The following is a 22442-nucleotide window of genomic DNA, read 5'->3' as shown; positions in this document are numbered from 1 at the left end:
ACCGTGCGCTAATGTAGCCCCGTACCCAGAACCCTGGCACCTTGTCACTCCCATTCGGCTCCGACAGAGATCAACGCCTTTTGGGATTGCGGGGTCCTCTGGGGTCGTGGGATGCCAGCAGACGGGGCGTCCCCGAGAGGTCAACACCAGATGGCCGAGTACTTGAATCCTCTCCTCCCATCACCTCAAACTCTTTCTCGACTCAGCATCCGACAAGAACCAGCGCATTGCGTAGGTGACGAAACAGCAACAACAGCTTCTTTAGACTTTGTCACTTGCGTCTTTGCTCTGCTTCTGCGCTTGTCGGCACCATGGCTGTCATTCTCAACATCCTCCCCGTCATTGTGACGGTGGTACTGTTGGCCAAACTCCTGACCATTGGTCGCCGGCCCAAGAACCTCCCTCCTGGACCTCCTACCATTCCCATCTTGGGCAATCTTCACTTGGTTTGTTTTTGCCCATTCGCACTTGGAGCCTCCTATTTGCTAACTCGGCATGACAGATGCCCACTCGGGATGCTCATCTTCAGTTCGAGAAGTGGGCTCGTGAATATGGCCCAGTCTACAGCTTGATTCTCGGTACCAAGGTCATGATCGTTCTCTCGAGCGACAAGGCTGTCAAGGAGCTCTTGGACAAGAAGAGCAACATGTACTCGCATCGTCAGGAGATGTACCTCGGTCAGACTCTCTGCAGTGGTGACCTCCGCATTCTCATGATGGGCTACACCCCTCGCTGGCGCATGTGCCGCAAGATGGTGCACACCCTTCTCAACATCTCTGCCGCCAAGTCCTACGTCCCCTACCAGATGCTCGAGAACAAGCAGATGCTCTTCGACATCCTCAACACCCCCGAGCGCGCCATGTACCACGTCCGTCGCTACACCAACTCTCTGACCACCACCATGGTCTTTGGCTGGCGCAGCGAGACCTACGATGACCCCAAGATGATGCAGCTCTTTGACGGTTTCGGCGAGTTCGCCGAGCTCAACCAGACTGGTGCTGCCGGCCTCATGGACTTCTTCCCCATCATCCGCTACCTCCCCGACTTCTTGCTCCCTGCTCGTGTCAAGGCCAAGGAGTTGCACAAGAAGGAGAAGGCTCTCTATCTGGGTCACTGGCTCAAGGCCAAGCAGGACACTCTCAACGGCACCATCACTCGCTGCTTCTCTGAGGACTTGGTTGAGGCTCAAAAGACCGAGGGCTTTGACGACGACCAGGCTGCCTACATCTCCGGCACCCTCCTCGAGGCCGGCTCCGACACCACCTCCAGCACTCTCTACGCTTTCATTCAGGCCATGGTCCTCTACCCCGAGGTTCAGAAGCGCGCCCAGGAGATCATCGACCGCGTCATTGGTGACAAGCGTCTGCCCACCATGGATGACGAGCAGGACCTGCAGTACATTCGCCAGATCATGAAGGAGGCTCTTCGCTGGATGCCCACCACCATCATGGGTGCTGTCCCCCACGCTGTCACCAAGGATGATTACTATGACGGTTACCTGATCCCTGCCAACGCCGGTGTTGTCAACAACGTCTGGGCTATCCACATGGACCCTGCGCGCCACCCCGAGCCCCGCAAGTTCAACCCGGACCGCTATGAGAACGACTTCCAGTCCCTCGGTGACGCCGCTGCCAACCCCGACTACACCAAGCGTGATCAGTTCACTTTTGGTGCTGGCCGTCGCATCTGCCCTGGTATCCACGTCGCCGAGCGCAGCTTGTTCCTTGGTATCTCTCGCATCCTCTGGGCCTTTGACATCAAGCCCTACGTTGACGCCCAGGGCAACACCATCCTCCCCGACCAGGAGAAGCTCACGCAGGGTTTCGTCTGCCAGCCCGAGGAGTTCAAGTGCACCATCACCCCCCGCTCCGAGGCCCGCAAGCAGATCGTCATCAACGAGTGGCAGCAGGCCCAGGATGAGTGCATCGACCCCGTCACCAAGCAGTGGAAGGTCAACCCCCTCGGCCCCGCCAGGTCCCGCAAGGCATAGAGCCTTGGCCGTGTACAATAATGAACATTTTCTTTTTTCCTCTTTATTTCATGTATGGGAACAACAGGCAGGGGAGTCAAGCATATCATCAGCATCATCATCATCAGGGTATGTTTCGCAGTCAGGGAAGCGAGCATGGGTTTTGGACATCCCTTTTTGGATACCTAGTCAAGTTTGATAGTTAGGGAACGGAGTCGTGGGCGTCTACGAAGGGCGGCATCGATCACGAATTGACATTTTACCATTACTTTTGGTCTTTTGCATGTGCTGTGATGTCCTTTTTTCTTGTCATCTGTGATGATTTTGTTTTGTGACTGATTCGGTAGCTTCCTCTTTTTTGTTATACGAAAAGTTGTCTTTCCCAAGTAACCCCAACTTGAGAAAATATACTCTGTTTTTTAATGATGTTTTCGAAAATGACGTGACAAGACAACAACCGACTTTGCGTTCATCAAAAATTCAATTTCACCTTTGCAGGCTTGAAGGGGGCTAGCATTCTCGGGCTCTTAATTTATCACACCGCGACAGAAAAAAGTACAAAGTTATGGTTGGTACATTTTTTGTGAAGCCTCAAATTAGCCGAACTTTAACAGCATTGTCTTTGTTTGTCTGTCTCCAAGCTTGGATAATCAAATATCATTACCACTGTTTATTCCAAGTATCTAACGTTATTCTCCTGACTACAACATCAACACCAATGTGGACAAGTGTGTGCCGTGGCCAGCCCTCGTCTCGCTTCAGCGAATTTGTTCACTCGCAAATCAATAATAATCGGTGTTCGGCATTCATCACCAACAAAGGCCTCACCTACCTGCCGTTGTGCGCCGTCCAGCCCTCCCACTCACCCCCGACGATGGTTGATATTGAGTTGGCAGGGGGGCCCAGACTTCCCCAGCTTGCCGCGCCCGGCCAGGTGCGCTAAAAGGCCGGCAGATACAGGGCGCTGAGTTCTCGACGAGTCCCTGTGACGTAGGGTTCCATCACTCAGTAATCGCCGGGGGTCCATTGGAGCAGAAGGGAAACTTGACCGAAAAAAAGTGAGCGATCTTGTCGGCCCCGAGATCCCCGGGGGAAGCCACTGATGAGAAGCCAAATGTCGCTCGGTCCTGTCTCCTGTTGCTTTCTGGGCGGTCGTGGCATCTCCACCGGGTCTCGTTCTTTCAGACTTCGTCGTTTTTGTTTTGTGGCTATGTCGTGGAGGGTGAGAAGGGAAGCAGCTGGGAAAATACTTCAAGATGAGACGGGCACGTGGGCTGTCAAGGCCGGACAAGACTATGCATAACATCATCACCAGGTGCTCATCATAACTTTTTCTTGACACAACCCTGCGGTTCAGGCGGCCGGGTAGGAGCGGATATCGGGCCAAGACCGGCGTCCGTGTCCGCGCGGCGGTGGGCCATCCATTTCGCAACTGTCAACGATGGAGCCGCGTGGGGTTCTCTCCGGATTCCTGGGTTAGTGCTTCCAGTTGTCTGGTTGAGCCGTGTGGTCTGTGATGCTTTGATAACCACCAATCAGAATATCCAGATTGTTTTCTCAACACACGTGGGCAAGCAAGCAAAGCAACAAGGCGTTGACACAGCCTGGGTCCCGACATTTGTGCAACAAAAAAATCTAGACTTTAAGGCGTAAGTGAATGCACGCCATGATTGCAAAGCATATCTCTCACAATGCAGAATATTCTTTTAATTTAGCGTGCCAGACTTCAAACGGCTAGTGTGCGTCAGCGTGCCTTATCCGCTTTAAGGTCGTGGTCCCGTGACTTGGCTGTCATTTCGCGCCGGATGGCCCGAGCTGCCGGTCCAATAAACCCAAGCTGGCCAACGTGACCCCCTGCCACATCCAGCAATTTCGTGGCCCCAAAACAAACCTCCTCCCACCACCACCCCGACCGCGGACTTTTGAGCAGAAAAAAATCGAGAGCTGCTGTGCGAACGCGATGCCGCCGATCCACCGAAGTTTCCAGCCAAACAGACAGCGGACCCCTTGCCGGATTGCGACACTTGCCGAGCAGCTCGTCGGGCACAGCATGGGGTTGGGATGAACACGACTGAAAGAGGGGGGTGGGTTTGGCGGTTTATGCGGGGAAGGGGGGATGCCATCGACGACCCTGGGCGCGAACTGAAGCCGACCGAGATGGGGCTACCCACTCGATAATGTCTACTCGCCCGGTCCCAAAGCGGGAAATCCAGCCAACTACTGTTCATCTCATCCACCCCGTCCTTTCCTTCGCAAGAGAGATAGCGATACCCCATACAGATCTACCATCACATCCATAAGCCAGCTAGCCAACATGTCCCGCACCACCACTGCCCTCGTTGCCCCCGAGCTCAACGGCAAGTTTGAGCTTCGCGAAGTCTACCTCGATGCCCTCCAGGCCGATGAGGTTCTCGTAGAGATCCAGGCCTCCGGTCTTTGCCACACCGATCTGTCATGCGCCGTTGGCATCTTGCCATGCCGCCCCAACGCTGTTCTTGGTCATGAGGGTTGGTTCTGTCCCTACGCGCCAGTTTGTTGGGAACCGTCTAACCATTGTTGTTCACAGGTGGTGGTGTCGTCGTCGAGACTGGTTCCGCTGTCTCCCATGTCCAGCCCGGTGACAAAGTCCTCCTCTCTTTTACTCACTGCGAGACATGTGCTGCTTGCACATCCGGCCACCCGGCCTACTGCCACACCTTCAACGACCGCAACTTTGGCGGCGCCCGCCCAGATGGCTCCTCTGCCATGCTCACCAAGCCCGGCGGTGAGCCCATTTACAGCACATTCTTTGGACAGTCTTCCTTTGCCAGACACTCTCTTGTCCACCGGTCATCTGTGGTCAGGGTCCCTGCTGAGACAGACCTTGCCCTCTATGCCCCGTTGGGCTGCGGCATGCAGACTGGCGCCGGCGCCGTGTTGAACTCTCTCAACGTCAAGGAGGGCAGCACTGTTGCTGTGTTTGGTGTTGGGTCGGTCGGCATGGCTGCGGTCATGGCTGCTGCCAAGATCAGAAAGGCGAGAATCGTCATTGCTGTTGACCTGCAGCAGTCGAGGCTTGATTTGGCCAAGGAGCTGGGCGCCACTCACGGTGTGCTTGGTAACGCCAAGGATGTCGTGCAGCAGATTCGGGATATCTGCCAGTCGAACGGCTGCGACTACGCCGTTGATGCCACTGGTGTGCCGTTTGTGATCAAGACCATGATTGACTCTCTGGGTACTCTCGGCAGAGCTTCCACTGTAGGTGCTCCCGGTCCTGGCAACAACGTTGCTGTTGACATCATGGACCACTTGACCTATGGCAAGGAGTACGTCGGGTGCTGTGAGGGTGACAGCTTGCCCAAGGAGGTCAGTTTCCCCCTTTTTCCCTTTCCTTTGGGCGTTGACTGACATGACGTTACCCAGTTTGTGCCCTATCTCATCGAGCAGCATCAAAAGGGCAACTTCCCGCTCGACAGGTTCATCAAGTACTACGACTTCAAGGACTACGAGAAGGCCATTGAGGACAGCAAGACTGGTAGCGCCATCAAGGCTGTTCTCAAGTGGTGAGGGGAGGAAAAAGGGGGAATGAACGAGATATGACATGATATACATACCAGAATATTTTAGTACACTTTAATGAAGACGAAGATGAATTGACATGTTCAGTGCCCCAAGAAGAGGGAGGTTGACAAAGAGGGTGATCTGTGCGAGCTGTGTCTGGGGTTTGGGGTTAAGCGAGCGAGCTTGTTGTCGTTTGGGCAAGAGGTGACAATGCTTGGCTTGGGCTAACGCCGTTGGGGATGGGCTTTCTTGGATGCAACGTGAAAGGGGAAAGGGAGGGAGCTGCACAAAAGAAGACCCCGACCTTGACAGTCTTGACATGTAGTCATGGACAATTCCATCACTCCAGACACATCCCACTACGCGCCAAAATAGCATTCCACGACAACGCATCCGTTCATGAGCCCGACAACGCATCCGTTCATGAGCCCGACAACGCATCCGTTCATGAGCCCGACAACGCTCCTCCTTGCTCGAAGCGCAAGAATCGCGCAACCGGGCGACATCTCGAGGCCTGTCGTTACAGGCATCGCGGTTGGGGTTACGGTGCTGGTGCTGGCCATCATTTCGGTCATTGTGTGGTTTTTGTTTGTCAGGGACAGGTTTAGGAGGGGGACGAGGGAGATTGACGCCGAGGAGATGGCGAGGTTGGAGGAGGAGAGGTTGGAGAGGAATAGGTTGCGGGCGAAGAAGGAGACTTTTGGGAGGGTTATGAAGGAACAAAGATTGGGTAGGGGGTGAGGTTGGTCCTGGTTTTGGGAGATGGGCATGGGGGGTAGTTGTGGGGGTTTGGTTTTAGTTCACTGTTTTGGAGCAGGTTTTGGGGACGGATTTTGGAAGGGATTATAATGAATGGAAGCTTCCATCGAGTCTGGAATACAGAGCGGGTCGGGATCACATGAAAGGAACTCTTCCAACCAAGCCCCAACGCCAAGAGCCTTCCCGTCTTGTCGATATTCCTCACCATGGCAAGAGTCTTCCGACAAAGTGTCAAACCACCTGTCGGCTCTCAGAAAGCACTATCTTTGAGCTATGAAGACGATTCGACAGGAAGAAGCTCAACTATTTAAACATGCACAGTTTTCTTTGATCAGGTGTTGGATCTTTTTGCCAACATCACGATACCGTCGCCTTGGCGCAGCGCAGCGCCCCGGTCTCGGGCCCTTAGCCTCACATCAGGTTGACTTGAAGGCTGTTTCTCACGGCCGAATCACGGACGAAAGTACCTAGATATATCCATCGGCCCCCAGCTATCTACAAACACCACCGCGTTCCATATCTCGGCTCTATCACCATTCCCAGGGTCACAGGCGTAACGACGACACCATGGCCCCGCTTTTAGCCAAACGCCTGGATTCCATCATCCCACTGGAAACACCAAATCTCCATCCCCGCAAATATTTCAATAACGGCAGGGTCAACCCGCTTGCGATCGGATTGGGAGTGGGCATTGCGGTTCCGCTTATTGTTGGCTTGACCATACTGTATTGGAGGCAGGAGCTGAAGAAGAAGAAGAGAAAGGAGGAGAGGAAGGCGGAGGAGGAGATTTTGAACATGAGACTACGGGGTCAGGCCGCGCGGTTGGGGGCAGGGGAGATGAGCGGGCCGAGGGTTTCTGCGAGGATTGGCCCCGTTAGTCCGGCCTCAGGAGTGTCAACGGGACCGGGAGTGAAATCTGAGGGGGAGACTGGGAGTGGAGGGGACAGGCCGAGGAATCTGGGTTTGTTGGATATCACGACTCCGCTGCCCAGACGAGGAGCATCGCCTGTGCAATCGTCAGAGATGAACGGAAATGCTTCATATCCTGGCGTGGCTGCTTCTTCGTCAGAAACAACAGCTGGCTCGGAACCAGCTATTCCAGAGCCTCCACCGGCGTACTCGAAATACAAGCCCGGGCTGCTGGATGTTTGAAGAAGAGGTACGGAATGCCACCTGAACAGTACCTCAAGCCAGACATGACAGCACTCATCATCAACACAGGCAGGGTCACCCGGCCAACACCAAAGTGGAGAGAGATCAACGGGAATGACCCACGCTGCCCCCTTTTCCTGGAAAGGGGCCGCAAATCTCGAGACGCTTCTAAGATGAGAGGAAACATACAACATGTGTTTTGATGCTCCCTTTCACCTTTCACAAATTACCCCTTTATCATATTAGCACATCACCCTATTAGCACATGTACACAATAACACATTAACATATTAATGTATTACAACATTGCCATACTCTTTTCGCCCACTTACGCACCTATTTTTGTGTGATGAAAATGAACACCACAGCAAGCCTCGACATGAAAAGCTGCCGAGCGGCCGTTTCCAAGACGGCAATTATGAATTGAGCCCCGGGATTGGACCAGCCGTGCTCAAGAATTGTTCCATTGGCACACATACAATAAAAAAAACGTGGGAATCGCTTACCTTTTTGACACCCTCCCCCCCGCGGGATGTCCAACCAGGCCTGGCCATTGGGCGGGATTGCGTGATCGATTGTGCCCCGCACGCGATGCATGGCACATCACCCACACCACCACCACCACCACCACGGGACAACTCTCTGTCTTGGGGGAGGGATTTCAGGTGTGTGTCCTTTCCTGCCACCCGAAGATCGGAAATGAGATTGAGGTAAATTTGGGACGGGTGTCTTTCTTGTTTTTTCTCTTTCTTTTCTTTTTGGTTTCTGTTCCTCTCTCTCTTGTTTTGTTCGTGCTTTGCCATCATTGTACGGGAAACACCACCCTCCAGAGGACAGACAAGACAATGTCAGACTCCCTCCAGGTCGTCGTGGTAGCCTCGCCCTTTGCAGGCTTGGCGCCCCTCTATGAAGTTGACCCTGACGCCGATACGCTGGTCATTGTGCCCCCGCAGACAGAGCCATTCGCGCCATGGGAGGAGGTGACAACACCTACCCAGCAAAAAACAACCTCGACCACAGCCGCGCCGCCAGCTTCTCGCCCAGGTCTGAGAATCAAGGTCTCTTCCAAGCATCTGTCCTTTGCGTCCAAAATCTTCAAGAGCAAGCTCAAGTATGCGGGCGGCCAAAAGTCGAAGCAATCCGATGGTCGCATCCACCTGCAGCTGGCACCCGAAGAGCAATTCGACAGCAAGGCCGTGGCCATTGTTCTCAATGCGCTCCATGGCAAGGGGTCAAAGGTGCCAAAGGAGGTTGATCTTGATACCCTCGGCCAGATCGCGCTGTTTGTCGACAAGTTCCAGCTGTTTGACGCGGTGGAGGTGTATGGGGAGAGATGGATCTCGCGGCTGGAGCACACAATCCCGGATGCATACAACAGGGATCTGATCGTGTGGTTGTGCATCAGCTATGTGTTTAGAAACGCAGAGGTCCTCAGGGGAGTGACAAAGACTGCCATTGTGGGGAGTGACGGGCCGATCAAGACGTTGGGGTTGCCCATCCGGGACAAGTTGATCAGTAAGTTTCTTCTAATAAGCTGTTCACAAAAAGGTGTAGTGGCTAACACAAACAAGAACACATCGACGAGCAACGCCAACTTCTCGTTTCCTCCGCCATCGAGATTGTGACCTCGACGCTCGAGAAGCTAGTGGCTGGTAAGGCGGGCTGCAACAAGTACCACTGCGACTCGTTCTTACTCGGAGAGCTGGTCAAGACCCTCACCAAGAGCAAGCTCGTTTGGCCTCGCCCGGAGAGGCCGTTTGCTGGTATCAGCTTCCTTTTTGTTGTCAGCGCTGTGGAGGGTGTCTTTACCAGCCCGAGCCACTCTCGAGGTTCGGCTGTGTGCGGTGATCTCTGGAATGTGTGCAACGGCGTCGCTGCCAAGCCGAATGGGAATGGTTATGTGAATGGTAATGGACGGGGAGGCCGTGGTCCGTTGACCCCCGAGGCTTCCCCTGAGCCGGTGTTGAGAAACGGGGGTGGGTACTTTGACACTCACGAGTGTGATGCGCGCAAGTCTGTCGCAAGACTGGATGAGCTGGATGCTTTGGAGGATGCGGTCAGGGGATTGGATTTGGAGGGAGCTCTGGGGTACAGGAATTACTGAGTGGTGATCTAGGGGTGTCTTTTTGGGGATTCGACGGGGTCCAAAATGAATACCCAGCTGTGACAAAGCTGTTTCTTTCTTGTTATCTGTACTTACCCACACCACACATAATCTCTTTCTTTTGTCAGTCTTGCACAGCGTATTCGAATCGAGCTTCCATCATTCTGTGAGTGTCCAACCAATCTTTGTCTCTAACAGTCCGTATTAAGCAAGTCTAATCTAGTCAAGCCATGATAGTTGATATCAAGAACATGAAGCGCCTCGGAACCTACTTTCTCTTCACCATCAACAAAACCCCCTTGGTATACCCCTTGACCGTCTCCTTCCCCTTCTCAACACCAGCCTCATGCAGCAGCCTCTCAATCTCCCTCCTGCACTTCCTCAACGGGTCCCTCTCCGTCCCGGCATCATCGGGATGAGCCTCCCGCCAGCGCGTCACCGGCGTACCGGTGCTCATAATCTTCTCCCACTTATTCAGACTCACCTCGGAGTTCTCCACATCAAAGAAGCTCTCGCTGGGACTCCACTCCCTCCGGTAAAACGTGTCCTTCTCAAAGTCGTCGATCGGCTCGGGGAGGGTCCAGGGGAGGAGAAGGTCGGCGTAGCTGTGCTTGATCATCTCGTTGCCGGGGACGACAAAGTCCTTGAAGTGGCGGTCCCAGAAGAGGTCGATGGTCTGCTGGATGGCCCGGCCGGCGGGGATGTTGGGGTTGATGCGGATCTCGCCGCTTGCCCAGATGGCCACGCTGCCGCCTGGCTTGAGGACGTTGGCGGCCGACTTCCAGAACAGGGGCATGTCGAACCAGTGGGCGGCGTGGGAGGCGGTGATGAGGTCGACGCTGTTTTTGGGGGTGATTTTCTCAAGTTGCTCGGCAGAGCCGACCTGGAAGTCGATCGACTCGGATGTTTTGGTGAAGATGGGGTCGGTGGTGAGGAGGTTTTTGGCGGCTGTGATCATGCCTTCGCCGGGGTCGATGCCGATGGCATGAGCAAAATGGGGGGCGAGGGTACGGACGGCGTGGGAGCCGGGGCCGCAGCCTACGTCGAGGAGGGTGTCGAGCTTGCCGCCGGTGTAGGTGTGGTGGTTGAGGATGGCTTTGTAGAGGGAAGGGTGGTAGTTTGGCCGGTGTTTGGTGTAGTGTTCGCTGTCTTCCTTGCCGTAGGACCGGAAGGTCTGTTCAGCTTCCTGGTGAGGCATGGTGGCTTGGTTGTTATGATGGAAAGGGGCTGTTGCAAAAGGCGGAATTGCCTTAAGGACTCAATTGGTAATAGGCACGACGAGGGAACAGCTGTGTCTATGGCTTTCTGCCCACATCTCAACACTCTCAGAGGCAACATCTTATTGTACTTATATCTACGTGGTTTCAATATCGAGATAGCTTCCACCTCCGGCTCCATGGAATGTGTACGCGGTTGGTGGTTGAAGATCGCCAGACCCACAACCCTATGAAATTTCATATCCAGAGATTGATGAAGCGAAACAGCCAATGAAATGAGTGAAAAAAAGGCCGCGCTAGTCCGCTTTGGTGGTAAGACTGCGGTGTAAGTATGACTGCAGGGGGGGACGGTAAGGATCCACAGGCAGGTGAGATAGGGGTTAAGAGGCTGTGGCTGCGCTCGATGTTGACGCAAACAAGGAACAACAAAGACTTGCCCCATGGACTCTGGGTCTTCTTTTTTTGTTTCTAGTTCTCTCTCACTCGCCCAGAGACTTCAGCTATCAACCATGGTTTATTACGGTGTTGTGAGCAAAGGCTGCCAGCGCTGCCGGCAGCGAAAGATCAAGGTACATATTCGATACCTATGTCATTTGTCATCAGTTCAACCCTCCCATGCTGCATTCCTGTTGTGCTGTCGTCCCACGTTGCGTATATGCAGGAGAAGCTAACACATGGCGATTGTAGTGTGATCAGCGCAAACCGGAGTGTACGAGATGCCACAAGTCCGGTCTTCCGTGTCCCGGCTACCGAGACCTGAATGAGGTAATCTTTCGAGACGAGTCCAGTCGGATTATTCGGATATCCCGCAAGGGGGAGAGAAAGCAGACAGGTCCTGTCTTATCTCCGTCGGCTGCCAACCCTCTGCTGGCTTCACTCACCAGTCCCGCCGACGAGGTTGGTGCAAACTTCTTTTTCGCCAAATACGTGTTTCACCAAGACCCGTTTTCCACAAGCTCGGGCTATCAAGATTGGCTAGCCACAGCTTACTGTCATCATGATGGTCGTTTTACACCTCTTCGAGCAGCCGTCGAGGCGGCAGGTCTGGCAGGCCTCTCCAACATCAATCCTTCGCCTCAACTCACGGTCCAATCCCGGCAGCAGTATCGACATGCCCTTACCGCCGTCAAGGAGGCTCTGAGTAACCCATCCCAAGCGGCTGACGACGCCACCCTCATGGCCGTCATCCTGCTCGGACTCTACGAGATGATCAACTTTGACACGTGGGATCGATATCACAGTTGGACAACCCACATCCAGGGTGCCACAGCCTTGTTGGATCTGCGAGGTCAAGAGCAATTTACTCGGGAGCGCGGAGGGCAACTCTATGTGCAGATCCGGCCTCAAATAGTACGAGTCCCCACCTTTTCTTTTCTTTTCCCTTTTTCTTCCAAGTTCCATGCATCTTCTTACACTCACATAGCTCCTCGCATGCATGAAGCAGCGGGTCGCTGTCCCGCCTGCCCTCGTGACAGCAACGTACAACTTCCAGTCGAGCGGCATCAGGGAGCAGCTACACCAGCGGGAGACGCGGAATCCAGCTTCGATATGCGAGATTTCCTTCCGGGTCGTCAACCTTCGAGCAGCCGTCAAGCACGGAACTTTAAGTCGAGAGGCTATTCTTCAGAGCGCGTTGGATATCGATGCAGATCTCAAAACATGGAGGGAGGGGCTTCCTTTTTCGTGGGAGTACTGCACCTCTGACGACAGCACCGGCTTCAACGGGAAGCGCCACCAATACGGAAGTCTGTCGATGGCAAAGGTGTGGAACAATTGGAGGACGCTGTGCATCCTGGTTGGAAGGATTGTGGTGCAGAACAAAGTGTGCGCAGTTGAGAGGAAGGCCACGACGCTCAGATGGATCCATGAGCTGATGGCGGACGTGTGCATCTCGGCTTCGAGCTTTGGGGAGGACGGGTGTGAGTACTTACCGACAGTTTGTTCCAGACTCCGTTCGACTGACTGACGGTGGCCTAGTTGCTCTTTCTCTTGTTCAACCATTACACATCATCGCCATCCAGTCGCTTGCCCCGCTCGACACACGGAAGTTTGCTGTTGAGAAGCTGAGAAGCATTGGGGTGTTGACTGGTGTTCGGATTGCAGTTTTGCTTGCCAATGACATTGCCAGGAGACTCAAAGAACAGCCTTTTGAAGGGGGATGAGACATCCACCCTCGCGACGAACACCTAGGGGCTCCGGACTCCGGGGTAAACTGGGTCCACCTCAGGGGGAACAAGACACGATGGGGGCCGTCTTCGGCGTCGTTTCCCACTCGATGAAGGGCTTTTGTCAGCGGTGATCCAAAGCAAACACAGAGACAGGACTCTGGGTGCAATGTACCCGTTTGCATAATCCACAATGAAGAGCAGGGTAGAAGAGCAATGAGGATTACTGATCGTATGTGTTAGCGAGACTTGGCGAGGGAGACATTCTCTGCACTTGACTTGTATGGGGCCGATAACAACGCAGATTAGTGATAATCCATGGCTTCATCATTCCATCCTGGCTTCGGGTCTTCACGATGACTGATCAGTGTCAGCCTGGGCCTCAGTTGACATGTGAAGAGAGGCTCAAGAAGCGGTATTAGAGAGCAAGAGTTACCGCTGTGTAACACCTCATCATCCTCTCACCCGAACAATCCAAACTCTCTCTCACCAAATCCTTCTCATCGCACATCATGTCCACCAAACCAACCATCTTCATCATCGGCGGCACCGGCGCCCAAGGCATCCCCGTGATCACAGGCCTCGTCCAAGACGGAGCCTACGCCGTCCGAGTCCTCACCCGCGACCCCAACTCCAGACGCGCGAAACACCTCCTCACCCTCGGCTCCGACGTCAGTCTCATCCCCGGCACCTTCACCTCCGAAGCTGACCTCCGCGCCGGCTTCCAAGGCTGCTGGGGTGCCTTCATCAACATCGACGGGTTTGCCACCGGCGAGGCAATGGAAACCTTTTGGACCTACCGCTGCTATGAACTCGCCATTGAGTGCGGAATCAAGTTTTATGTTCATGGTAATCTTGACTATGGGTACAAGCTTGGTGGGTATGACGCGAGGTTTCGGTGCGGTCACTATGATGGGAAGGGACGGATGGGGGAGTGGATTCTGAGTCAGAATGCTTCCGACAAGAAGAGGATGAAGGCTGCGCTGTTTACGACTGGGCCGTATATCGAGATGGCGCTTGCTCCGTTTACACCTATGGCGCCAAGGGTGGAAGTTGATGAGGCTTCGGGAGAACAGGTGGTGACCTGGAGGGTGCCGTTGGGGGAGAAGGGAGGGGTGCCGCACGTTTCGTTGGCTGACTGCGCGTATTATGTCAGGTGGCTGTTTGACAACCCTGAGAAGGCGGATGGGATGAACCTGGCGGTGGCGGTTGATCACATCCACTACTCGGAGGTGGCCAGCGCTTTTGAGAAGGTTACTGGACGCAAGGCCAAGCATGTTGATGTTGATCTCGAGACGTACTTTTCAACTGGGCATTGGGGTATGACCGCCTCGCTACCCACTGGATATACGGTGGATAGTACGAGCCCGGCACTTATGAGCCTCAAGGACAACTTCACCGGGTTTTGGAGATTGTGGCAGGAGTCTGGATCGAATCGGGGTGTGGTGAAGAGGGATTACGCCCTGCTGGACAAGATTCACCCAAACAGGATCAAGAGCGTGGAGGAGTTCTTCAGAAGGGAGGATGAGAAGGCAAAGGCAGACGGACGGGGATCGCTATGGGAGGCTGTTGCCAACCCAAGGCCTATTCTCAAGATTCACGAGGACGGCAGTTTGCGAAGTTCCCAGAAGGGTCGCATGTAAAGCAGCTTTAGTGACCAGCCACATTCTGAGACTCAACCAATTATTCCTGTCTTTGTCCCAAACTCGGGTCTGTTCTCCATGGTTTCAGGACATTTTCGTCATTTTCCTTGCCAGCTTGGCTCACCGCCAAATCTACATTCATCTCGGGAGGTTCATGGAGCCACCTCCGCAGACCCAGCCTCTTCCAACATTACCGTAGCAACAGACGACGGACCTGAAGACTCTACCCCACTTGGAGAGACAAGCCATAATTCGATTCCCATGGTTGCTGTTTCTTCACAACCACGGCATGAACAGGGCGAGGAAAGAAGATGACAAGGTCAGCGGCGTTTGCTCAGAGTTTTACTTGTTGTATTTTGTAGCCAGCTACCCAGCTACATAGATCACAAACAGACGCTTTCGTCTCCTTATTATACAGTTAAACGCGATATACGCCCGCAATGCCCATGTCGAATCATACTCAAACAAAAAAAAAATGCTGTCAATCTGTAATGCATAATGCCATGTCCCAAATCCCGTACCCTTCCCATTCCCAACCTCAAAACCAGATCCGAACGCCGATATGCAATCATATTCCTCCAAAACAAAATAGACCCAACCCAAACGCCTGCCAACCCAGTCCGTATGCAGACACCTACACCCCCATTCTCGCCCATCTCCCCCTCCGATCCTCCTCCACCACCCTCCCGAAATTCTCCATCGACTCATATCCCATCTCCCCCCCGTCGTCAGACTCGGCACTACTCTCACAATACGCACTCTGGTACCCGCTCTCCAGTCCCCTCGAGGACACCGGCCGACTGGATGCCCCCTTCTCGCTGTGGACTTGGTACTTCAAGGCAAGATTTACCATGCCGTGGCGGCCTATTGGGAGGGCTAGCGGCAACGGCCTGGTGACGCCTGCTGCGTGGTCGTTGATTATTTTTGCGATGGGGGGCCTGGGTTGGTAGTAGCGGTGCTGGGGGTGAGGAAGGGTTGGTGGAGGAATGCGGAGGGGTTGGATTCGCAGCGGTGGTTGTGACGGCAATGGCAATGGTCGGATTTGGGTGTTTGATGGCGGTAATGGTTGTGATGGTAGTTGCGAGACGGACGGTGCCGCTGGGGTGAGGGGCTGAGCAAACTTTTGAAGGTGAGGAGGCAGAGAATATTGTGTTGGTCGTATGCTCGGTTGTGGACGAGAATGAGGATGTGGTGGATGTATATGGAGGGAATTGTGTTGGCGTTCCGGGGAGCACTCTCTGCTGCTCTGCTTGGTGGTCTCGCGAGCACCCGTGTCGATGCCAGGAAGCGCACCGGGAAGCATCCCCCTTGGCCCCAGAGGGCGAATCGGCACTGGCGCTGCCGAGGCGGGAAGAGGTAAAAAGACTGCTGGTGCTGGGAGACCAGGTAGCCCTTGCATTCCCATCGGTCCTGGTGATCCCTTCTCACCCTTCTCGCCTCGTGGCCCAGACATGCGGATGATCTTGACTCTGGATCTCGAGCTAGATCTGCGCTGCCAGCCTGGTCCACGGCAGCAACAGCACCAGATTATTATCCCCGTCGTTATGAGGCCGATGAGAACCCCAAAGACGATAAGGGCGGCCGTCTGAGCCGAGTTGAGGGGCTGAAGATCTGATCCGGTGCCTGATCGCCGGAATGATCTCGAGGAAGAGAAACCTTGTTTGGTGGATTTGTCGAGATACATCTTGGCACGAGAACGAACGATGTCGAAATTAGCTTTCGTTAGTCGAGGCGAGGCGCTCTAATATGTCTTGTCTGGTGTTGATGTTGTTCTGGGCTGTCGTGGAAACAGTGGGTCTTGTTCAGGGGTTCAGGGGTTTACAGTAGACGAGTGAAGAACAACAAGACAAGCAATAAGCGACACCGCTAAAACCCGTTGACAGAAGACCGCTCTAGATAACCACCAAGAAAGACGCAGTAGAGGCAAGACCTATCCACCAATAACTCCGAAAAGCCCATCGGATTGATCCCGCAAAGCCACTGGAGTGGCCTGGCCACGCATCGGTCCCGGAAAACGTCCCGCCTTTCGACATCCGGCCCCTACGTGCTCCCGCTCCATGGCGCCACATCGGATCGGATCGTGAAGAATCGTACAGTACGGTACAGGGTGGTCTGCATTAGCAGGCGTGCGTGTCGGATGGGAAACGGATTTGGTCTCGATTGTTATCCCCGGTGGGGATTTCCTGCCATTTTGGCCTGCCAGCGCATGTTTTCGTAGCCAAGAGTTGAGGGGTTCGACCCTGCAGACTGTCCGTTTTGGGCGAGCAGCAGCAGGGGCTAAGAAGGCCCAGAAGCGGTGAGACATTGGGCGTCAGCGAGTCAGGAAAAGAGCTACGGTCTGTGGAACGCGTCGAAGAAGACATATAATGACGATTGACCAATTCCTATCAGTGTGTTTCTTGAGGCTGTTGCATTAGCCCAAATGTGCTTAACTGCAGCGAGCCGGGGCAGGGGTACGTTCACCTCCAGTCTCCCACAAGCCCTTGAACCCTGCACCCACTAGGATGGGTAACTTGTAACGGTGAACACTATCTATTGATGCGGGGCGCCGTCTTGATACAACTGCTGTGGAATGAGGGGAAAGGTAGGTGTGGATGAAACTGCATGTTACCGAAGTACTTTTGATTCCGACGTAGAGATGGAGACGGAAAGGGCGGCGGAAGATCGTTCATAATCGTCCAACAAGAAAGCAAAAGAGATGTGAATGGAGGATCGAGATCGGACGCGGATAAAGCGCATCAATGAGGAGCTGCCAAATAGAAAGTGGCGCCTGCAAATATGTCGGTGTCCGTGACGCCGGTTGATTTCGCGATGGTTCACAACAGTGGTGTGACCGAGGAGCTCGAGGTAGGGGTACCAGCTTCCCACAGTGTTGATATCGACATGCACTGGAAAACAAGTGGTGCGTGTACCCCCAACTTGGCCCCAGCTTCGCGAACTGCATCAACCCGGCTTCAGATTAAAAACCACTCAGCATCTGGCGGCCGACTTTCATCCACGTACGCTGAAGGCCTCTCCCGAGACCTCGTCATCTGTCACCAATCGGACAGATGATAGATCTAGCCCCAGGGCGCCTTATTCTCCACTGGCTGGTCGTTCTCTTCGTCAAAGATGTCGAAGCAGATGTGGCGGCTCGGGTCCAGGAAGCGAATCGGGCCTTTTTCCGATGAAACAGTATCAACGATTTTGAATAGATCATCGGGCATCCTTGTGAGATGGAGATTTTGTTCCAGATGAGCCCGTTGAACAGTCTTGGGAACGATTAGTATCCCTCGCTGGACGGCCCATCACAGACAAACCTGGGCCGGGGTTACCCCTCTTTGGCTGCACGATATTTCACAAAGACCTGCTTATTGAGCAATTTCTCTTCTTCGTGGGGCTTGTCTCAATCTCTCAACTCGAAGTTTTATTGTCTTTTATTCCGACTGCCCATGGAAAGCGAAGCTTTTGTGAGCGGGGACGAAGGTGCAGTTTTTCAGCTGGACCCAGCTGTTTTGGACGGTTCGTTGGGCATTTCATCCAATGTAGCGCTATGTCTCTAATGTGTCTTATCCAGTCCTTCCCAATGTCGCTGAGATAGTCAATGTCAGCCACAATGGAGAATCGGCCTGGGCCAAAGCTCTCCGCGTTGATACTCTTACGGCGAACGGCAACAAGGAGAGCTACTTCATAAAGGTGAAGCTTAAGAATTCGCAAACAACTACTGATCTCTCGCATTGTAGCTAGTCAGAAAGATCAGATTTCTGTTGGAACTCACGGCCGCGAAGCATTGAAAGGTGAATATGAGGGCACATCGGCCATCTTTGCTATCACGCCTGATTTCTGTCCTGCACCCATCGCTTGGGGCAGTCTCAAAACTCAGGAAGATTCTCATTTCTACCTTTGCAAATTCTATGACTTTACGGATGGCGTGCCTGAGCCCGTGTCATTTTGCGAGAAGCTTGCGCGGCTGCATTCGAGCGGTAGTTCTCCCGAAGGAAAGTTTGGCTTCCATTGTACTACGTACAACGGAGACTTGCCCCAGTACAGCACTTGGCACAACAGTTGGGAGTATTTTTTTGCCAATGGACTACGAAATGTTCTTCAAGTCCGTAAAGACTGGGCAGGTCCCCATGACGAGCTGGACTTTCTGCTCCCGGACCTCTTCGACAAGGTAGTTCCACGACTGTTGCCCCCACTGGAGACGAGTGGTCGCACCATAATACCGTCTCTGGTTCATTGTGATCTATGGTGTGGGAATGCCAATATTGTCAACGAAGAGACAGAAGAAGGAATCGTGTATGATCCCGCCGCATTTTGGGCTCACAATGAGTATGAACTGGGCAACTGGCGGCCGGCAAGGAACCAGTTCACTCGTTTGTACTTTGGCGAGTACCATTCACATGTGCCAACGGCTGAACCTGCTGAGGATTACGATGATAGGAATGCTCTGTATGCTCTGTAAGGTCTTCTATCTTTTCTTGTATTGGAATGCGTTGACAGAATAGGGGCCGCGGTTACTAACGGGAAACTACTCCAACAGACGATTCGACTTGCACGCTGCGGCACTCTTCTTAACCCAGGAGGAGTATGTTCAGATGTATGTATCCCCTTCCGAAGCAACCAAGGGAAAGCCCGCTGACAGCCATAACAGGGCCATTGACGAAATCCAACGGCTGGTAGAAAAATTCCATGATGGAATCACCAAAAGCACAGAGTAAGAAGGTTCCATGCTCTTGCGATTTTTGATCTCAGACGTGTTGAAGGAGGTTGTGTCACGTGTGGTTGATGTATTGTGTACTGCTTAATGTTTCAAGCGCATTTCACGAAATTGAGTTGGCGCTTTTGTGATGCAGTCTGCATGTGGGTCTGAAAAAGGGACCAGATATCCATTTTTGACAGCTTTCATTAGCTCTGTGATCTGCGCCAACAACAATCACTGCCTCACCATCAGCGGCATGTTCGGGGTTGCAGCAGGTACAACGGAGACAGCGGACAATGGGCCTGTAAACCGCTTGTGGTATATAAAGCCACTGACCTATAAATTGATAGAAAGTTAATAGACCGTAAAACAGAGTGAATAGGCCCTAAAAGAGAGATAACAGGCCTCGACAAACTAATTTACTATGAAATAAAAACCTATAAACCTAGACCCACATTATTTTATAAGAATATTAACAATAATATTTATTTAATATTATTTTAATAGATGTTGAAAAGGGTACTATCGATGCCTGCGGAATTCAGGCTCGAATAGCTATCGACGCAGTACAGTGAGAGCGAAGAAGACTTTGACTGCAGTATTCGACGGTAGCGGAGGCACTGAAAGAAAAAGGATTGCAGAGATGGCGCCCTACAATATATAGATGGTGATCACTGTTGTGTAGGTTTGTGAGGCACAGAAAACATGTGGTGAACCAGTATATTGATTAAACCTAAAGACTAAGAAATATCACAGTGAACAAAGTCTGTAGCAGAAGTCTTATACAGGCTTTCGGTCTGTCGATCGCGCACCGAAACTCTCTCCAACCTCGAGTCCGAACATCCGCTAAGTGCGTGGTTTAAGATAACGTTTCAGGCCACGTTGCACCACCGTTTCACCGTTACAGAGCGCTAGTCTTGGTGCCTGGCCTCCGGGACTTCGGATTGCTTCAAAGGAGCCGAGTTCCACTCCGGTCGCCGTGGTCCTCAGACCTCAGTGGACACTGTTGATTTCAAACCATTGTATTGCCTCTGAGGCCCTGTACTTCACAGGGCTCAGATACACTGTGAAGTCCACGAGCAAAAGTTGTATTTTAACAGTAAACAATATATAAGTATAAAAATATATAAATATTAGGCATTTTAAAATTACTTTTTAATAAATAATAAATACAATGTTCCTTTAAGCGACTTTGTAATACTATAATAATACTTATATTAATAATTGAATGGTTCTTAATTAATAGGAAATGTTATTTTTTATTACTGTCAGTAGCTTAATATAAACCCGTTTCGGTTCCAGAAAAGTTATTATTATCCGAAAGTTTAAAAACCTGGGGTTTGTCATTGCCCCCGATCTTCGTCGTTGGTTTTTTTACGAAACCCTTCCTGCCAAGAGCGCCATGAATCAGATCGTTGTGGAGCGGCACTCAGCAACCCTCGGTTTCCACAACGAGGAGAATTGCGGCAATGGACGCTGACCACCGCCATGTCTGCAAGTTCGACAGCCCCTCGGACCCAAAATACAAGATGCTGCAAAATGCTCTTCTCACAGCTGTCGATGCAATATGGTCATCTCGGCCCGAGACTCCGCCACCGCAGCCATCCTCCCTGTCTGGACCTATCCTGCAGCTGAGGAGTGCTCCATCTCTGTCCGATGCCACAGCAGCTGCACTCCTTCGAGACCGACTTGGCAACTCTGCAGGTCCTCAAGCAGCCGGGGTCATGCCAATGGTTCACCAGTCGGCCACCCTACACAGTCTGGAAGGCGGGCACTGCCCCAGGGATTCTTTGCCTCATGGGAAGACCGGGCGTAGGGAAGGCGATCCTTGCCTGTCATATCATTGAACAGCTCAAATCTCCCAATGCATTCTGCAGCTATTTCATTTCTCGACACTCAAAGACTGGCAACTCTACCTGGGTGAATGTTTCCTATCCTTGGCCTATCAGATGGCGCTCCAGGACAACCTTGTTCGGGACGCTTTGCTCAAGCTCGCCCAGGACGATATGCCTTGGGACAAGACCGGTGAAGCTGTGGTTTGGCGCCGCATCTTTACGGCTGCCCTGTTCAAAATACCGTCGATGGCAAGCCAGTCTTGGATGATCGATGGTGTGGACGAATTTTCATGTTTTGGTTTCCTATTTTCCAAGAAGTTTCTTGCCACTATACCCCATGATCTTCACCTTTTTGCTACCAGTCGGCTTTTGGAAGACATTGAGCGTGGCTTCCTCTCTCTAGGACGGAAGAAGGCAACGATAGAGAAGCTATCGGATACGGACACTGTCGAGAACATGCACCTTTTTCTGGACACGCGACTAAAAGACCTGGGTAGGCCAGACAACCCCCAAGACCGCGAGCGCATGTGTGAGAAGATATTTGCCAAATCCCGGGGCTCTTTTCTTTGGACGCGACTGGTCGTACAAGAGTTTGAGGATGTCTGGTAGGATGAGATCATGGAGGTTGTGTTGGAAGAGGTGCCTGCCGACCTGTTCGCCTTCTATCGTCGAATGACGGAATCCATTACTTTCAAGAAACGAAAAGCTACCCTTGCAAGGTCCATCTTGACTTGGGTTACACTGTCATCCCGCCCACTCACTTTGCAGGAGCTACGATGTACTGTCAAGCTGGATGTAGGGCAAACTCTGCAGAATGCATGAAAAGCCATACCGGATCTCTGCGCACAGCTCGTATTCATTGACAATAATAGCACAGTGCAGATGATATACGAAACCGTACGAGAGTTCCTACTGACACCAAATGTCGACGAACAATTGCTTATCAAAAAGAACAAGGGCATATGTTGCTTGGTACATTGCTTCTCAAATATATCTCCACTAGTGTGCTCAAGTCCAGAGTTACGGAGAAGCAGTCAGCGACTGGGGGTTCGGTGGGACTCGGAAAGTTTGCAGCGAGACCACAGCCATTGGACCCCTCTATGGCTAACTACTCACGCCGCTTCTTCTCCAATCATGTTTTCCTGTCCGCATCATCTGACGACTACCTCACGGACGCTCTGCAAGTTTCTACGGAGCAACACTGTCCTAGAATGGATCGAACATGTCTCAGCCGCCGGAGATCTGGCCGTGATCGCTCAGACAGCCACAAATTTACGGAAATATATTGGTAGAAGAACGAGAGACGGACCGTCCGCCAACCCTACTATTCAACTTGTGGATGGTTGGGTGATTGACCTCATCCGTGTGGCCGCCAAG

The 22442-nt window shown here is 52.7% G+C and overlaps 11 protein-coding genes across 11 annotated transcripts; 9 read left to right on the top strand and 2 right to left on the bottom strand.

Moving 5' to 3' along the window:
• Positions 1-311: 311 nt before the first annotated feature.
• On the top strand, positions 312-2235 carry QC764_100310 (uncharacterized protein; the record flags this gene model as incomplete). Its single annotated transcript, XM_062941251.1, has 2 exons — positions 312-446; positions 503-2235. 2 exons carry the CDS (start codon positions 312-314, stop codon positions 1988-1990), a joined length of 1623 nt encoding a protein of 540 aa, XP_062804112.1. The 3' UTR covers positions 1991-2235.
• A 1435-nt stretch (positions 2236-3670) lies between these two features.
• On the top strand, positions 3671-5636 carry QC764_100320 (uncharacterized protein). The gene is made up of 3 exons (XM_062941252.1): positions 3671-4476; positions 4536-5314; positions 5372-5636. Exons 1-3 carry the CDS (start codon positions 4284-4286, stop codon positions 5513-5515), a joined length of 1116 nt encoding a protein of 371 aa, XP_062804111.1. The 5' UTR covers positions 3671-4283; the 3' UTR covers positions 5516-5636.
• Positions 5637-6835: 1199 nt separating this feature from the next.
• QC764_100330 (uncharacterized protein) lies at positions 6836-7420 on the top strand (the record flags this gene model as incomplete). Its single annotated transcript, XM_062941253.1, has 1 exon — positions 6836-7420. One exon carries the CDS (start codon positions 6836-6838, stop codon positions 7418-7420), a length of 585 nt encoding a protein of 194 aa, XP_062804110.1.
• A 752-nt stretch (positions 7421-8172) lies between these two features.
• On the top strand, positions 8173-9524 carry QC764_100340 (uncharacterized protein; the record flags this gene model as incomplete). The annotated part of the gene is made up of 2 exons (XM_062941254.1): positions 8173-8935; positions 8992-9524. The coding sequence occupies exons 1-2, from the start codon at positions 8266-8268 to the stop codon at positions 9522-9524; spliced, it is 1203 nt and encodes a 400-aa protein (XP_062804109.1). The 5' UTR covers positions 8173-8265.
• Positions 9525-9569: 45 nt separating this feature from the next.
• Positions 9570-10071, top strand: QC764_0000810 (uncharacterized protein; the record flags this gene model as incomplete). Its single annotated transcript, XM_062939687.1, has 2 exons — positions 9570-9583; positions 9748-10071. The coding sequence occupies 2 exons, from the start codon at positions 9570-9572 to the stop codon at positions 9941-9943; spliced, it is 210 nt and encodes a 69-aa protein (XP_062804108.1). The 3' UTR covers positions 9944-10071.
• Positions 9793-10722, bottom strand: QC764_0000800 (uncharacterized protein; the record flags this gene model as incomplete). Its single annotated transcript, XM_062939686.1, has 1 exon — positions 9793-10722. One exon carries the CDS (start codon positions 10720-10722, stop codon positions 9793-9795), a length of 930 nt encoding a protein of 309 aa, XP_062804107.1.
• Positions 10723-11167: 445 nt separating this feature from the next.
• On the top strand, positions 11168-12903 carry QC764_100360 (uncharacterized protein; the record flags this gene model as incomplete). Its single annotated transcript, XM_062941255.1, has 4 exons — positions 11168-11310; positions 11429-12091; positions 12165-12660; positions 12719-12903. Exons 1-4 carry the CDS (start codon positions 11182-11184, stop codon positions 12901-12903), a joined length of 1473 nt encoding a protein of 490 aa, XP_062804106.1. The 5' UTR covers positions 11168-11181.
• Positions 12904-13418: 515 nt separating this feature from the next.
• Positions 13419-14549, top strand: QC764_100370 (uncharacterized protein; the record flags this gene model as incomplete). Its single annotated transcript, XM_062941256.1, has 1 exon — positions 13419-14549. The coding sequence occupies one exon, from the start codon at positions 13419-13421 to the stop codon at positions 14547-14549; it is 1131 nt and encodes a 376-aa protein (XP_062804105.1).
• A 634-nt stretch (positions 14550-15183) lies between these two features.
• Positions 15184-16233, bottom strand: RCD-1 (Regulator of cell death-1 (rcd-1)-like protein; the record flags this gene model as incomplete). Its single annotated transcript, XM_062941257.1, has 1 exon — positions 15184-16233. The coding sequence occupies one exon, from the start codon at positions 16231-16233 to the stop codon at positions 15184-15186; it is 1050 nt and encodes a 349-aa protein (XP_062804104.1).
• Positions 16234-17861: 1628 nt separating this feature from the next.
• QC764_100390 (uncharacterized protein) lies at positions 17862-19383 on the top strand. The gene is given in 5 exon segments (XM_062941258.1): positions 17862-18050; positions 18106-18267; positions 18272-18989; positions 19072-19128; positions 19183-19383. Coding segments are annotated over 5 exon segments (1074 nt in total). The 5' UTR covers positions 17862-17980; the 3' UTR covers positions 19250-19383.
• A 1796-nt stretch (positions 19384-21179) lies between these two features.
• QC764_100400 (uncharacterized protein) lies at positions 21180-21674 on the top strand (the record flags this gene model as incomplete). The annotated part of the gene is made up of 1 exon (XM_062941259.1): positions 21180-21674. One exon carries the CDS (start codon positions 21180-21182, stop codon positions 21672-21674), a length of 495 nt encoding a protein of 164 aa, XP_062804102.1.
• Between the last annotated feature and the right edge of the window lie 768 nt (positions 21675-22442).

Source organism: Podospora pseudoanserina, chromosome 1 (genome assembly GCF_035222485.1).
Source record: "Podospora pseudoanserina strain CBS 124.78 chromosome 1, whole genome shotgun sequence".
In the NCBI taxonomy this organism is placed as follows: domain Eukaryota; kingdom Fungi; phylum Ascomycota; class Sordariomycetes; order Sordariales; family Podosporaceae; genus Podospora; species Podospora pseudoanserina.
This window is presented reverse-complemented; position numbering and strand designations above follow the sequence as displayed.